Source organism: Sprattus sprattus (genome assembly GCF_963457725.1).
Source record: "Sprattus sprattus genome assembly, chromosome: 7".
Taxonomy (NCBI): Eukaryota; Metazoa; Chordata; class Actinopteri; order Clupeiformes; family Clupeidae; genus Sprattus; species Sprattus sprattus.
In genome coordinates, this window is record NC_137926.1 from 5,076,697 (window position 1) to 5,094,796 (window position 18,100).

At 44.5% G+C, this 18,100-nt stretch overlaps 1 protein-coding gene across 1 annotated transcript in view; it reads left to right on the forward strand.

Moving 5' to 3' along the window:
- fgf10a (fibroblast growth factor 10a) overlaps positions 1–7,747 on the forward strand; it is a gene marked incomplete at both ends in the record, with an annotated part of 24,591 nt that extends 16,844 nt beyond the window's left edge. The window contains 2 exons of the mRNA XM_080842857.1: positions 5,633–5,736; positions 7,544–7,747. Of these exons, the coding sequence (XP_080698983.1) occupies positions 5,633–5,736; positions 7,544–7,747 (308 nt within the window). The remainder of the gene's footprint in view (positions 1–5,632; positions 5,737–7,543) is intronic.
- Positions 7,748–18,100: the final 10,353 nt, after the last annotated feature.

Consider the following 18,100-nt stretch of genomic DNA (forward strand, 5'->3'; position numbering starts at 1 on the left):
CTCTTTCTCTTTCTCTCTCTCTCTCTCTCTCTCTCTCTCTCTCTCTCTCTCTCTCAGCTAGGCGTCTGTTACACTTGTGGACTTCTTCTCTCTTTCTCTCTCTCTCTCTCTCTCTCTCTCTCTCTCAGCTAGGCGTCTGTTACACTTGTGACTTTCTTCTCTCTTTCTCTTTCTCTCTCTCTCTCTCTCTCTCTCTCTCTCTCTCTCAGCTAGGCGTCTGTTACACTTGTGACTTTCTTCTCTCTTTCTCTCTCTCTCTCTCTCTCTCTCTCTCTCTCCAGCTAGGCGTCTGTTACACTGTGACTTTCTTCTCTCTTTCTCTTTCTCTCTCTCTCTCTCTCTCTCTCTTCTCTCTCTCTCAGCTAGGCGTCTGTTACACTTGTGACTTTCTTCTCTCTTTCTCTTTCTCTCTCTCTCTCTCTCTCTTATCTCTCTCTCTCAGCTAGGCGTCTGTTACACTTGTGAATGTGGAATGACTACAGCAGGACGCGTTTCTAAATACTCCACATAAAACCACCGCGGCACAAAGCTGGTACTCATACAGGTGTTAGGGTCGAGGTAATGCCTTAAAAATGTTGCCTCCAGAAATGCGTGCGTCCGGTTTTTTATTCTCGTGAAACAGAAAAACTGTGGTTTCTGCACTTAAGATATAGGGCCATAAAATGTCCTACAAACGTCTTTAAAGTCAGCTTTTTAGTAAATAACCAAAAGGTAAAAGGGTTGGGCTCTGGGCCAAGTCAAACAGACAAGAGAGGAGAGAGAGACGAGAGAGAGAGAGAGAGAGAGGAGAGGAGAGAGAGGAGGAGAGAGAGAGAGAGGGAGAGAGAGACGAGAGAAGAGAGAGAGAGAAGATAGAGAAAAGAGAGAGAGAGAGGAGGAGAGGAGAGAGGGAGAGGGAGAAAAAAAAAGAGAAATAGATAGAGAGAGAGGGGGGAGAGACACAGAGAGAGAAAGAGAGAGAGAGAGAGAGGAGGAGAGACACAGAGAGAGAAAGAGAGAAGAGAGAGAGGGGAGAGACACAGAGAGAGAGACGAGAGAGAGGAGAGAGAGAGAAGGCAGACAAAGAGGAAGAAAAAAAAAAACTAAGTGCAGTACAAGCTCTCTCACTGCGGTCTGAACATGCAGGATCCCACAGTGGATCACAGAGTGTAGCCTTTCTGCTCCCCGATGTTGTCCTTTTGTTGCAAACCTTGCCTTTCAACTCGAGCGGCTGCGGACAGGGTGAGACGCTCAGCTGACTGGCAAGGGGGGGTCATGAAGAATGGCTGTGTTTGATTCAGCTGAACCACATCAAACAGGCCACGGCAAAACGTCTAGAGCAGGTGCTTTGACAGAGGAGGGCGTAGATCGTTGCTTTGACATCGCAGCCTTCAAAGGGCCTGCCGTACGCCCAGACACTGGATGGAAATGTCACGATTTTAATTGGCTCCGTTCAACAGGTGTGTTTGTTGGTTGCATGTGTGTGTCTCTGTGTGTGGATGTACTGTATGTGTGTATGTGTGTGTACAGTAAGTATGTGTAGGTGAAAGTGTTTGTTTGGAGGGGGGATGGACATGTGTGTGTGTGTGTGTGTCTGTACAATAACTATGTGTGTGTGAGTGTATGTGTGTTGTGTCTCTGTACAATAAGTGTGTGTGTGTGTGTGTGTGTTGTGTGTGTGTGTGTGTGTGTGTGTGTGTGTGTGTGTGTGTGTGTGTGTGTGTGTGCTGTGTGTGTGTGTGTGTGCGCGTAGTGTGTTTCCCATGCGTGTCTGGATGAGCGTGTGAGCATCTGTTTGCTGCCCGGTGTTTGATGCGGCTGCATCCCCATAGCATTCTCATCTGGCCACTTCAGCACCAGGGCCCTGCAGTGCAGTGTGTGTGTGTGTGTTGTGTGTGTGTGTGTGTGTGTGTGTGGTGTGTGTGTGTGTGTGTGTGTGTGTGTGGTGTGTGTGTGTGTGTCATCTGGCCACTTCAGCACCAGGGCCCTGCCTGCAGTGCAGCCCTTTGATCAGGGATTATTCTCTTCTAATCCCACTGATTTGGTCATCCAGTTTCTACCCCCCTCCCACACTCCTTCTTTTTCTCTAGTTCCTCCTCCTCCACCCTTCCCTCCCTCCCTCCCTCCTTCTCCATCTCTTTTTCTCTGTGCTCTGTGAACCTGAGGCGAGGGAGGGGAGAGGGGAACAGACCAGATTCCATTACGCCCCCCCCCCGCCGCCCCCCACCCCAACCCCCCACCCCAACCTCCCCCACCCCCACCACCCCCAACCTCCCTGCTCAATGCTGGGCAACCTGATTCCACACGTACGGAGGGGAGAGCAGAGTTCCTAAATCCAGCCTGATCCCTCTGTGGTTCCTCTCTGTGCCTGTGTCACCGCCTCACAGGTGCAGATTAAACAGCAGCAGCAGCCCCAGGTGATATAACCTGGCTGAGCACCGAGCACTGCTGCTAGTGGAGATTACGCAGACAGATCTGAATTATATTTGACCTTTTAGCTAAAGTCAAGTAGAGTTTGCCTCAGAGCAGTGGGAGGTGAGCGCTGGGAGTTGAGTCAATAGCATTCGCCCCGTGTTCAGTGTTCAGCTGTGTGTGCTGAGGGCTCCCGCGTGCAGGTGTGTGAGAGTGTGTGTGTGTGTGTGTGTGGTGTGTGTGTGTGTGTGTGTGTGTGTGTGGTGTGCTCAGAAAGAGTACCTTCATATGAATGCTCAGTTTGGTTAAGCACTGGTGATGACTTTATATAAATACTTTATATGAATTTTATTTGTGTGGTCCATTACCATCATACCCACAACGTGTGCAAACGATTACACTGGATGGCCAGTTGTAAGGAAACATAAATATCTATATGTGATATATGTATAAATCTATATGTGATATATGTATAAATCTATGTTGTGATATATGTATACATCCCGGAGGAAGTTTTTGTTGTAGGCCAGGGTGCACATGCGGCTCTGCAGTCGGTTATCGTCAGATTCAGTGTGTTCAATATTCACTAGTGTCTCAGACTCAGTGTGTATCAGATTCAGTGTGTTCAATATTCACTAGTGTCTCAGACTCAGTGTGTTTCAGACTCAGTGTGTTCAATTTTCACTAGTGTCTCAGGACTCAGTGTGTTTTCAGACTCAGTGTGTTCAATATTCACTAGTGTCTCAGACTCAGTGTGTTCAGTATTCACTATTGTATCAGACTCAGTGTGTTCAATTTTCACTAGTGTGTTGAGTATTCACTAGTGTCTCAGACTCAGTGTGTTCAGTATTCACTCGTGTATCAGACTCAGTGTGTTCAGTATTCAACTTGTGTATCAGACTCAGTGTGTTCAGTATTCACTATTGTATCAGACTCAGTGTGTTGAGTATTCACTATTGTATCAGACTCAGTGTGTTCAGTATTCACTAGTGTGTTGAGTATTCACTAGTGTGTTGAGTATTCACTCGTGTGTTGAGTATTCACTCGTGTATCAGACTCAGTGTGTTCAGTATTCACTTGTGTATCAGACTCAGTGTGTTCAGTATTCACTAGTGTGTTGAGTATTCACTAGTGTGTTGAGTATTCACTCGTGTATCAGACTCAGTGTGTTCAGTATTCACTCGTGTATCAGACTCAGTGTGTTCAGTATTCACTTGTGTATCAGACTCAGTGTGTTCAGTATTCACTAGTGTGTTGAGTATTCACTAGTGTGTTTGAGTATTCACTAGTGTGTTGAGTATTCACTAGTGTGTTGAGTATTCACTAGTGTGTTGAGTATTCACTAGTGTGTTCAGTATTCACTAGTGTATCCAGCCCCTGCAGCTGACCTCAGAGCAGGGCGTCAGTTAAAACAGCAGCGTATTATAAACGCCTGGTTTTGTCACAGGTCTGACCTTTGACCCCTGACCTTTGGCTATATAGTACAGCCTGCTCCCCAGGTCACCCCTACCGCAACCCCCGAAACCAAAACCACCTTTGCGACATGTTTGGGCTTCTCTACTTATCCTCTGTAACCGTGATGCTTTATGTAATTCACTTTATGAGCTGGGAAACCATAATGGCCACCACAAACCCAAATCAGTAATGGTGTAATGGTGTAATGCTGTGTGTGTGTGTGTGTGTGTGTGTGTGTGTGTTGTTGTGTGTGTGTGTGTGTGTGTGTGTGTGTGTGTGTGTGTGTGTGTGTGGTGTAATGGTTGAGCACAACTGAAGCTTGCAAGCTGATATGGAGCTGTTCTGTTTCAGACTCCAATACAAATAGGACATTACTGTGTGCATGTACAGTGTGTGTGTGTGTGTGTGTGTGTGTGTGTGTGTGTGTGTGTGTGTGTGTGTGTTTGTGTGTGTGTGTGTGTGTGTGTGTGTGTGTGTGTGTGTCTGTGTGTGTGTGTGTTTTTGTGTGTGTGTGTGGTGTGTGTGTGTGTGTTTGTGTGTGTGTGTGTGTGCGCGTGTGTGTGCAGTATGTGTATGCATGCATGTTTTTTAGATGTGAGTAAGTGTGTGTGTGTGTGTTTGTGTCTGTGTGCGTCTCCGCATGTGACCATGTGTTTACACAGACCTCAGCCAAGACGTGTCACAGAGAGATCTGGGTGTGTTATGCGCGAGATCAAGTGGACCAGTTGTGTGCTGTGCTGTGTGTTGTGTGTGTATGTGTGTGTGTGTGTGTGTGTGTGTGTGTGTGTGTTGTGTGTGTGTGTGGGTGCGTTAGCGCGGAGATCAAGTGGATCAAGTGGACCGATTGTGTGCTGTGCTGTGTGTGTGTGTGTGTGTGTGTGTGTGTGTGTGTGTGTGTGTGTGTGTGTGTGTGTGTGTGTGGGTGCGTTAGCGCGGAGATCAAGTGGACCGATTGTGTGCTGTGCTGTGTGTGTGTGTGTGTGTGTGTGTGTGTGTGTGTGTGTGTGTGTGTGTGTGGTGTGTTGTGGATCAAGTGGACCAAGTGGGACCGGTTGTGTGCTGTGCTGTGCTGTGCTGTGTGTTGTGCGCGATAGAGAGAGCAGGCTAGGCAGGGAGGGAGGCACCGCTCCGCTCGGGGCTTTGTGGTTGGATGAGGAGGGATCATGTGGGGACCGCGCAACTACAATAACAACCAAAAAAACACTAAAAAAACTGCGCTGCCGAAGGGTTTCAAAGCATCAGAAGTTGGGAGCATCTTCGGCGACCACAGGGGAAGTGGAGAACTGTCTGGCAGAGTCCAGTGTTACTCACTAGAGCTCCAAACACTGTCACTAAACCACTGGTTCTGGCCCCGAGGAGAAACAGAGTCAGTCCTGGATATATATATATTTACATTCGTAAAACATATTCCAATAACCAAATGATGGAAAGTTAAAAATACTTTTTGAGCTCCACTATTGTCGGCTCTTGACACTCTTGACACTTAGTCATTGCTTTATAAGTCTTTCTCTCTTTTCCTCTATAACACCTTTTTACCATCTCTTTACCCTCTTTCTATCAGAATGGTTTCTGGATTAAATTCAATGTCTATGAATCAAGATCCACATTAAGTTGATAGAGAGTCCTGAAGATAATCAATCATCAATCACCATTCATCAACATTTACATAATTTTTAGGAGGTGGTGGGGTGTATTTACAATGAGTCAGAATCACAACACAAGAACATAACAAAACCCTTAAAAGGCGACATTCCCTTTTGTAATCTTGTTGTGTTCTACTTTACAGCTATATTTGAAATCAAGTCGGTGGACGTTGGCATTGTGGCAATACGAGGGCTCCACAGCAAACACTACCTGGCTCTCAACAAGAAGGGCGTTCTCTATGGCGCGGTGAGTTCCCTTTTCTTTCCTTCTTTATATTTACATTTAGTCATTTAGCAATTCATTTGTCCAAAGCGATGCACAAGCGACAGAACAATCAAGCTACGAACAAAAGAGACCTAGTGTAACAATAAATACTATTTTACGATAGAAAAAGTGCAGGAATGTTACTACTGTGAGTGAAAGTTAGGTACAAGTAGAAGTGGAAGAGGTGCTCTCTGAAGAGTTGGGTGTTCAAGAGCTTCTTAAAGGTAAAGAGGGACTGCCCCTGCTCTGGTAGTGCTAGGCAGCTCGTTCCACCAATGCGGAACTACGAATGAGAATAGACTAGATTGCCGTACTTGCACAGACGGCAGTGCTACACGGCGCTCTGTAGACGAGCGCAGTTACAACTTGCATTTGGCTTCAGGTCCCGAATGCCCTTGGAGAGATGGAATGAAAAAGCATTTGACTATCTCCGTTTGTCTTTACAGATCAAATTGACCTTAATATAAAAACAGGGTGGTAGAAACCCTATGTAGAGAGCAGCAATGGTGGTTCATGAGATATGCGACCCTGACGGCCAGATTTTTCAGTTTGAACATAAAGAGGACAAGCCTGACTCTGCAGTTTCTCTTTTAGCTGTCATTGCTCTGCCAGGTCTAAAAGCAAACACAGTCATTTCCATATTTGCAGAAACAATTCCATAATGTTTATTTTCTTAGAATTAGGAGTTTTAGGGAAAACAATAAAGAAATGACCACAATGAGGGTTTTTTTTGGAGGGGAGGGATTGGTGGTGGGGGGGTCGGTGGCTCCTTGGCTGCTCACGGGGACTTTGATGTGGACGCTGAGTTGCCACGGCCCCTCATGTCACCGAGCCCCTTGAAAACGCCTGCAGCTTTTTTTTTTCCTCCAGAGGACAGTTCCACTTCACTGCCACTGAATAAGCCCCTAGCAGTCAGCCTTAGTTTAAGCCAAAAGAGAGAGAGAGAGAGAGAGAAAATATCGAGTGTGTGAGAGAGAGTCCTGTCATCTTCTCGAAAGTAAGACGAGACAACCCTCTTACTTACACAGAAGTCCCCCGAAAAATGTGCTTCTTTTTGCATGTGCTTTTCTTCTATTCAAAGGCAGGCAATACAATCCACGGTACTATTGTTCACAGCACAAACCACCCCCCCCCCCCCCAGCCTCAAAACCCCCAGTCCCCCCCCCCCCCCCCCAAGCCTTCTCACCCTGAGCCCTATGTCCACACCATGCCCCCCCCCCCCCCGAGCTGTACATGTTACCTGAAACAGGACTGAAAAATATATTTAAAAAAACATCTGTCTGACAGAGGAGAAATCACAAGAGATGGAAAAGATAAAAGTCCAAATTTGATCAAATGGTTTTGCAAACGGTTCATGTGACCAGTTTCAGGGTTTGAAACTATGATAGGGTGATAAACGATTCCATTTCTCTCAAACTCGCATTTTGATTCGTGAGGATGCACAACTGAGTGAGCCACGTCAAAATATTATCCAGAGTGTGTCAAACATGGTTAGGTCATGAAAGCCTCTCTCCGGGACCATTGCGAATTACTTACAGAAATGTGCATTTGTCTGAAACAGCTTGGAAAAATGAATGAAAGGTCTCCAAATCTTCTGTCAGGAGAAGCTTTAGGGTTCCTAGAATCTAGGCCGGGTTGAACTATACTGGCCAAACTTATAGTGATGAAGTGCAGTAAACTGGCTAATTCACACTGGCTAATTCACACTGGCTAATTCACACTTGCTAATTCACACTGGCTAATTCACTGACATTCTCTCCTCTTCTTTTTTTGTTTGTTTTTCCTGCAGAAGGAGTTTGGTACGGATTGCAAGTTGACGGAGCGCATCGAGGAGAACAAGTACAACACGTACGCGTCGGCCGAGTGGAAGAACAAGAAGAAGGCCATGTTCGTGGGCCTGAATCCCAACGGCAGGCCCATGAAGGGCAAGAAGACCCGTAGAAAGAACACGGCCACGCACTTCCTCCCCATGCTTGTGGACCCCCAGCCGTAGGGGCCCCGCCGTAGGGGCCTCGCCGTGGGGGCCCCGCCGTAGGGGCTTCTCCAAAGGGGGCCCCCCGACGTTCACACGAAAAACACCCAACTGCACTGAGACACAAGACTTACAATCATCAACAGTCATAAGAATTATAGTGATATGAACAGACTTGTTCCGAGAGATTTTTTTTGTTTTGTTTTGTTTTGTGGAAAATAGAAGAAAAAAAAAGATGGCACTATGTAAAAGGGACTGCTGGAACTCTACACGTGGAGTCTTGATCGATGTCATATATTTGTTTATTAAGTTATTGGCACCGGAGAAAAAAACTAAACGGCGACACGTTTTTTTTTCTGTGCCAAATCGCGTTTGGATTTGGTTTGGATAAACTATTGGACCGATGCGGACCGATAAAAAAACAAAAAAGGAGCAACGACGAGACGGAAACCCCTGATGTGTATCGGCCTTCACGGAGTCGGAGACGATGGACAGAGTGTGCGTCACCTGGACGCATTTGTGCGTGTTTTGGTCTGCGGATGCTTTCTATTTATATCCTACTAACTCATACGAAGCCTTTCCAACGGACACTACAGCTCGGTGACGCAGTGGACAGCTAGTTCTACAAACACTGACTGGAAGCGCTCGCTTTAGACACAAGACAGAGGCCTGGATTCAGCGCACGGGGAGGGGGGGGGGGGGGCGGGGTGGGGGGGAGGGGAAGTTAGTAAAACTAGCGCCATAGCATAAACAAGAACCCTAACAAACTTTATCATAACAAGCAAAGCCACTGTATTAAGAAAAAAAAAAATATCTCAACTTCTTTATCTGACTGCTTTTAAGAAAATAAATTATTTATTTTATGTAATATTTAAAGAAATACAAAGGCAAAAAACATGAAATGGACATTTTTTTTTTATCATTTACAGTATGCTCCTCCTTTTAAAATACTACTCTGTTGGTTAAACATAAATAATAAAAAATAAATGAATAAGTAAATAAATATATTTCTCTTTATTAAGCAATGTTTGTTTGTTGTGTCCTTGATTCACAGACTTCCCCCGGGGTGCTTTTGAACCTCATAATTTGCCTAATAACTGTTGTTCTGCTTGGTGGTGTCCCTGGACATTAAAGCTACACATTACAGAGAGCTATTGTGATCATACTGCAGCATGCTGACAGCTTTTGCTAACGCACATCAATAACACACAACTTATGATGCCAAGCCACCTCGCTGGTCTGTCAGTGTGGGACATACATTCACATTCACATTCACATTCACATTCACATTCACATTCACATTCACATTCACATTCACATCCACATGAGAGCAGTACCTGAAACTGAATTTAACCCCCCTTATCTCCCTCTGGAACGAAATACTGTTTTCTGATTGGCTAATGGGGTGTACATTAAGTTCGTATAGATGGACACCTTGGACGTAGTCCCAGTAGAAACGTTAAATCGCCGTTCCATATCAATGCTCTTGAATGGTTACCATTGACAACCATTGACAAACGTTTATTTTTTGACAGCTAGGATAATTTGAACCAAGATGGCGGCGTGTTGGGACAAGTTATTGGGTAATGTTTTATGTCAATTAAGCTATCTACACGACTTTTTATATGTCTAAATTTACTCGGTTAGTTGTTTATGTTCTACACGAATGTTGCAGAGTATAGGAATTCTTTGGCTAACACACGTCAATAACACACAACTTATGATGCCAAGCCACCTCGCTGGTCTGTCAGTGTGGGACACACATTCACATTCACATTCACATTCACATTCACATTCACATTCACATTCACATTCACATTCACATCCACATTCACATCCACATGAGAGCAGTACCTGAAACTGAATTTAACCCCCCATAACAACATCCGTATGGGGATATTTTATGACTGATTTACAATGACAGGTAAAGTGTGATACAAATTATGATTCATTAATGATGATTTAGTGCATTCAGGTCTATTTTGTCATTTTGAAATACACCCTGCTTCAGGAGAGCAGGGCATCAACTGAGGGGCCCCCCTCCTCTGAGGTGGGTGCTCGCACTTGAGTGACCCCTGTAGAACCTGATAATGTAATAATTTCCTGATAACGTAATAACCCTGATAATGTAATAAAAAATCCCTCATAAGTCCCTAAAAGATGTAATAAAACCTGATAATGTAATAATACCCCGATAATGTAATAAAGTGCAGGTTAGCCTCAATTTTGCAAAACCTGATAATGTAATAATTACCTGATATTGTAATAACTTTGGTTGGTGCTGTAGCATCAGGTCTCCAGTTTCAGAGGTCCAAACAGTGAAGCTGTCCAGAGACCTGCTGCTTCACTATTAGCAGATACAGTATATATTTTATATGATTGCGAATGCACAATTTTTACAATGGTGAAAGGGATATTCAGTGGTAATCAACTAATAGAGAAATAATGAGAACATTTTGGTATGTTATAGACCGGCAGCTAATGGGCACATAGAACATTGAGTTTCTAAGTCCTCATTGATCATCAATAGCTGACATTTCGCTATTTGATTTATATCAAATTCTCTTTTGATTTTGTGTGGCAATGTCCCTTAAAAATTACACTGTACCAGGCCAATCAAATCGTCTTTTGTCATTCGTCAGTCGCTCGGATTGGTTGTAGCGCCATTCCTATTGTGTGGCATTGCGTGCAGAGGCAACTTAACAGACAACCGTTAATCCCGCCCACACTGAAAATCGTGTTGTGCCAGACCCTTGTACAGCTTCTTGCTGTACAGGTTTGGCTTGCGAGGCTAAAGGCCTATACCATTGGGATCAAAATATGAGCAAAACAATAGTGGGTGGTTGTCTACACAGCATCACTACTTGGTCTGAATAACTGGTGTCCGAACATTTCAGCACTGACCAAAGTTTTTACAATATCAGGAATTTATTACATTATCAGGTTCTGCAAAATTGAGGCTAACCTGATAATGTAATAACTTCCAATTAATGTAACATTTTATTACATTATTGGTATGGCGATTGTTACATTATTGGGAAATGCACTTTATTACATTATTGGGATATTATTACATTATCAGGTTTTATTACATCTTTTAGGGACTTATGAGGGATTTTTTTATTACATTATCAGGGTTATTACGTTATCAGGAAATTATTACATTATCAGGTTCTACACCCTCCAGCCATGTGGCAAAGCTCTAAAGCCACTGGATCACAGCTTGCCAGATGAGGGCTAACATTGTCAGCACAATCATTGCATTCACTTCAAGTTTGGCCAAGTTCAGTGAAGTCATGCACTGCATGTACATCATTATTCTATTAGCTTAATGTGTTTTGTAAGTCACTTAGGACCAAAGAGGCTGCCAAACACCTTAACAACAGCAATAACACCTAACAAGTCACTAGGCTCCATAGTAATGAGGCTTTTGAGAAACCACACTTCACGCCAGAGCATTAGGCAGATGCTTATGTCTAAACGACATTGAAGACGCATAGGAGTGTTTGCACTCAATGGCACCTCTGACCTTGGCAAACGCTCGTACCAAACCCTTCCAGTCAGGCCACAGGGGAACCAATTACTAGATGCTAATGACATTCATGAATTTTCATGAAAGGATAACCAGAAGTCAATATATTTTTAAAGAGCTCAGCTGAACACACAAAACTACTTGTAGGCAGGGCAGCGGGTACACGCCTCGCCCAGAGAGAGGCTGTAGGTGGGGGGGAGGGGGGCGCTCATTTACAGAGGAGAAGAGGATTTCCATGCGAGCCGTTCCACTGTACACAGCGCCTATTGGTCCCCGGGGAAACCGCTAATATGTAAATTGGATTACATTTCATGAGCCACAGCACACATTAACAGTTGTAAAAACATTTGGCTCGCCGTTTGCGAAAAAGCTAATATTTTTGTGGCATAATTTTCTTCTGGAGGACACAGTTTACACTTGGCCCGAGAGGATCCCAAAGCAACACCTGCCCAGTTGAACGGTAGCCATTAGCGATGCATATGGGGCTGAATCCCAAAGGTTTTAAGCCACTCCGCTAGCTACTGCCTCTGGGCTTAAGATCATGTCATTTGATGCATACTACCTCACTCATCGTAGGGTTGGCATAGTGCTAGATTTCACCCACCGTTCAACAGGACTCCAGTGTCAGTAAACAATTTTATGTATGAGACGCATATTTGACGCTCTCAACAGGCGTTGGAATAAAACGGGCTGGATTGCGATGCGTTAAGGTTTGATTACATGCGGTCGGGGTTGCTCTTGATATCTGACATAGGATGGGGAATTAATTCAGACGCGTTTGCCAGAAGTGCTCCGCTGACACATACCTGGAGTCTGTTTATGGGTGTTTTCGCAAGCTCAGGTATGAGGGTTTGATATTTGAGAAACCTCCGTTTCAAATGCAGTTGCTGACAGTTGGCGGTCTCTCTCACCTACACACACACACGCACACACACACCTGCCTGTTTCACATTCTTTGTGTTTGGACATCTTCAATGTTGCTGAGTAGAAGTAGGGATAGGATCCAAAGTTGTCATGAATGTTGAAAAAAGTTATGTAAACATGCTGTAACCAGGCACAACAGCCAGTCAGCCAGACCTTAACACTCTAAGGTCCAAGGCCTTTTAGACTTTTCTAAGGTGACTGACATGCCTTGATGTTTTTGTACATATTGCTTAACTAAAAACATTGATGCACAAATGGAATATATGATTCTATTCTAGAAGACCTCAGCAATAATATTAGAAAAGGGTTCAATGTTTCCGTGGTTGTTCTTTGATCTGTACAGTTAAATCAAAGAATTGAGCCAATACAAATCACCATGCTAAGGGGAGAAGGGATTAAAAACATGATTTTAGATCATTGTATTGTATAAACCATGGTCTTTACCAAAACATAAATCAAATGAGTTTGCACTTGGATAATTATTGTACAGTCCAAACTGATTTAAAAAATTAACTTAAAAAAAAACCAAAACACCCAAAAACAAACAGAGGAGTAAATTGAACAAATGTGCATGGAAAAAATGAACTATGAATGTGGCCCTTGATTGTTTCAATAATGTGAAACACCCTGAGGAACAAACAATCAGAACCGCTAGTGTACCTTACAGCCAGAACTCATTTATGGCACTTCTAGAGAAAAATGAAAAGAAGGGGGGGGGGGGGGGGGGGGGGGGTGCTGTTAAGCTAGCTAATCCACCAAAGAGTACAAATAACACAACAACACTTTGACAAGGCAGTCTACAGTTACAACCACAAGCATTTAATGGCTGCGAAAGGGAGAATGCCCACCGTGTCAGGGATATAGACAGCGACACAATTAAGCAACAGAAAACACATGTGTATACAGAGTTCACAGACTGAAGACTATGCAAATGCCAAGTAGAAATTCAGCAAATGTGCTAATGGCAGCTCAAATTATTGTGCGTTTGAAATGATCCGTCTATGGCATTTCAACAAAATGAATACACTGCTCAGTTGAGTTTGCAGTATTCCAAATCTGTTACACAGGCTTTCTTTTAATGACAGGCACTGTCATGAGGCACCTCTGTGGGGGTCCTAGGCCCAGGCACCCAAGAACAGGCCCCGGGCATCTGTGGCTGAGAACGACCCCCCCTGGGTGACAAGAAAATGACCCTGAAAAAAAAAGGCGGACCGGACTGGACGACAAAGAGAACTCATCCATCTTAGGTAAGTCCGTGGAAGTGAGGCGCTAAGCAGGCAGGCGGGGGGGGCGGGTGGGCTTCAGGGCGGGTGGGCAGACGGGGCACCCAGGGCAAAAGCAGGACAGCTTGAAATGAAAGGAAACATGTGAGCGCGGGCAGATGCCTCGGTAAGGGGAGGCAGTGACGATGGCAGGAGAAGCCAGATCTTGTGGAGGCCAGTGAAGCATCAGAGCTCGTGTCTGCTAAATGTTAAATGGCCTTCAAACTCAATGTTCTCTCCCGCTTAAGAGATACAAAGGAAGCAGTGGGCACACAGCTAAATTAAATCTCAAACCCAAGACTATTACATGATTTGCTTCCATTCATACAATCCTACTTCATTTAAAGGCACCCAGTGCAACTTTCGAGGCTTAAAAATAAACATTCAATTTCTAGTCTTTTTTACACGTAGTAAGTTTCAATAACTCCATACCATTACATGCCGACATTCAAGCAGCAAAGATGAGACGTCGTTGTGTGGTGAGAACTGATAGAAAATCGATAACAACAACAATCGCCGCCATTTTCTTTATTTTTTGGTAACCTACAATAAATAAAGCAGGTTCCAGTCAATGGAAAAATGGCTTCTCCCCACCGGCGATTGTTGTTGTTTACGATTTTCTATCAGTTCTCACCACACAACGACGTCTCATCTTTGCTCCTTGAATGTCGATATGTAATGGTATGGAGTTATTGAAACTTACTACCTGCAAAAAAGACTAGAAATTGAATGTTTATTTTTCATTGAATGCTTACATAAAGTTGCACTGGGTGCCTTTAAGTGTGTTTAGGTCCTACTTAATATTTGTGTACTTAATACTCCAACTCATGGAGTTACATGTACCAAAGGGCTAGATTTGTATGTACCGTGTATAATATTTGTAGGTATTGGACACTTTGAGGGTTACTGGTTTCTATAATAAAGTTATAAATAACTTATAATCTCATGAGCATTGTTCCTGGGAGAGTCATGCACAGTATCGGTTGAGTGAAAACACTGATAAAACAGGGTTGACACAAGAAAGGTCACGGCCTGCACTGGTTACTTTAAACACATGTGTGTTCAAGCCCCCGGAATCCCACCTATTAAGAGCTAAACATCTTTATAAGGTACATGACCATGAAAACACACACACACACACACTCGGCACCAGGCTCTTAAGTAGTCCCACCTTTCCCCAACAAGGCAGAACACAGCTTGAACACATGGACCGCGGCGGTGGAGCGTGATATCTAAATCCTCGTCTCCTCTCCCCCCTCCTCCCTCTTCTCTCCTCCACCTTCTCACCTCGCCTCTCCTCTGCTCTCCTCTGTCTCATGTGAAGTGTCAGTGATGAAGCAAGGACATGAGGCGTAATATAAATACTGGACTGGTTGTTTATGGGCTGATTCTAATTAAGTATGATGTCATGTGGTGGCTGTTCTTGCGCTTGATTCCTCCAGATCAGGTCCAGCAATTAGCAGCAGCATCAGACAGGGAGTACAGGCAGTCGAGGGCAGCCACCCCTGGGAAAGGTCTGGATCACCACTGGATCAATCACTGCCCAATACTGGCCACATGATACGTAACGCCACTCATATTTTCAGCTCTGTGTGTGTGTCTGCACATATATCTGTGTGTGTGTGTGTGTGTGTGTGTGTGTGTGTGTGTTTCTGCATGTGTGTCTTTTCCGTGTGTATTCCTGTGTGTTTGTGCCTGTGTGTGTGTGTCTGCACATATATTTGTGTGTGTGTGTGTCTGCACATATATTTGTGTGTGTGTGTGCTTGTGCATATGTGTCCGCACGTGTGTATTCCTGTGTGTTTGTGTGCGTGTGTGTGTGTCTGCACGTATATCGGTGTTTGTGTGTGTGTGTGTTTGTGCATGCGTCTGCTTGTGTGTATTCCTGTGTGTTTGTGCGTGTGTGTGTGTGTGTGTCAGCACATATATTTGTGTGTGTGTGTGTGCTTGTGCATATGTGTCTGCACGTATGTATTCCTGTGTGTGTGTGTGTGTGTGTCTGCACATATATTGGTGTGTGGGTTTGTGCATATGTGTCTGCAGGTGTGTATTCCTGTGTGTGTGCATGTGTCTGCACATATATCTGTGTGTGTGTGTTTGTGCATATGTGTCTGCACGTGTTTTTTCATGTGTGTGTTTGTGTGTGTATCCATGGCCAGAGAGAGGGGAGTGTAAGTTCATAAATATGACAAAGTCATCTGTCATGGAGTGAAGAATTGCACTGCATTGTGTCTGGATTTAACACAGTAATCAATATTTCCTCTGCTTTCATGTTAGGAGAGAATTTATGCTTTGTTTATCTGCATTAGTGGGTGTTCTGTAAACGATCTTTCATGTACAATTACTCCGAAATGGATTCAAGATACCTCTTTTCCCAAGTAAGAGGATCTCTAACCTTTGTGATTGCAATATAACCGCTGCTTTTTCCATGCTTTGACGGTGCGACCTTCACTTCACAGCTTTACCGATTGCCATTAATTCAAATGTAAACAAGCCCTCCTGATTCATACTCATAAAAGAGATCACGCCGACAAAACACAACGACACGTTGAAATGTTTGCGAAATGTTTAACAGTGCTAACGCTGAAAGCAGGTTTAGAACGGTTGTAAATAAGCCTTTATAATGTATTTATAAAGGATTTATAGTAAGTTTTAAAACGTTATTAAAATCACTGGACTATTAAAGGAAAATTAACAAGATGTGTCAGTGTTCATCCAAACATCATCATCAATTGTAAAGCTGTGACATCATCAAGGTGTGACAGGAAGTAAGTCACAGAGGAGTCACATGACCAGCACCACATGGGATCTTAAAGTCACATGATCGAGAGGTCACTGAAGTGTGTTTGCCAGCTAAGATGGTGTCCCCCGCAGCTTGCGGTGGTGCCCCTTGGCCCTCACACACACTCACACACACATACACACACACACACACACACACACACTTGCGGTGGTGCCCCTTGGCCCTCACACACACTCACACACACACACACACACACACACACACACACACACACTTGCGGTGGTGCCCCTTGGCCCTCACACACACTCACACACACACACACACACACACACACACTTGCGGTGGTGCCCCTTGGCCCTCACACACACACTCACACACACACACACACACACACACACACACTTGCGGTGGTGCCCCTCGGCCCTCTTGTGAGGCGGAAACAAGTTGGTCCGACCATAAAACGCAGAGGGTTATTCTTCACAGTTGTTAACACAGCATTAGAGTCATTTTTCAGTAAGAAACACTTACATGTACTATTGCTACAAGCCAACACAATATTGCATGGCTGTTGTCATAGACACTCCATCAACATGAACTAAAAAGTCCTACTCCAGGGGCTGCACGCAACGTGCTGTCCCAATTCCAAGCATGAATATCTGTAGTCTTAGTTAGTGTGGCCATGTGTTCATCTAAGCTGAAACATACATCAAGGCCTCTCTGGCTTCTAAAAGCTCCACTCTTTGCCCTCAAGAGCATGTGGCTTTGTTGACCAAACCGCAGTGGCAGCTGGGGGTGTTCCACGCTGCGGAGACTGCTATTAGCACTGCTGAGGACTGGCCAAGGCTCAAACAGTCCCAGTGGAGTGAGGACAGTGACCCTGGGGTATTTCTGGAAGCGGATGCGAGGGGACGTTGGGTCGGTGCCCAACGACTTCCTGCGAAGAGAGGTGTGTTCTTAATATCAGTAGTCAACAGGTCCTTTCCACAGAGTCCAGAATCTTGCCGGTGGTAGGAAAAAAAGCTTTTTTTTCATTGCACGGCCGCATTACTGTATTTAGCCAAATTTGTTTTCGCATTTGCTGCATACATTAAGAATGGAGCCAGTTTTGACCCAGACAGGCTTGGACCTACTGATGATCTCCAGGGGTCTCCAGTTTCTTTGCAACAGGTGTGTCAAACATTTGCCTTGGCCTCGACTACGATGAGGCATGTATTTATCAATTGATTAAGAGAGTGTGTGGGACGGAGAGAGAGAGAGAGAGAGAGAAAAGAAAAAAGAGCCCGCCAAAACGAGTCTTTCACCAGACACTTGCAGAATCCAAGTGAAGCGAGGACTGGGAACACTCTCACTGGGCTTCACCTCAAAGCAATGGGCCTTCCCTCCCATATCTTAAATCAACAACACTAGTGCAGTGCCCGTAGGAATTATGCATTCTGTAGTGTTAGCAGACGTAGGTGTAGAAATCTCATAACTAACATAACTAATGTCAGGGAGATACGCCCTAGACAGACTGACTGACAGACACACAGACAGACAGACACACAGAGATTTCTAGACAGACAGACACACAGTGATTTCTGGATTCATAGATAGATGGCCCTCTGACTAAATTTGACCATTTAGTTATATACATATGATTTTGGTAGACACTTGTACTGGGTATGTGGATTGTGTGTAAACACACGCATCACACGTACTTACAGCTGAAGAAGACAATCGTCTGATATGGGGCTGCTGAAAACAACGCATTTAAAAGCATGTGTGAGAGACATGGAGGGTTTAGATGAAGGCTTCTGCTGTAACCCTAAGGAGTCTGGGCACGCTGTACATAATATCTTGGCTGGGATTTTCACATCCTCACTACAACTGCCTGGATGTGGATTGGAATGGAAGTGCCCTCCAAAGGGTTGCTA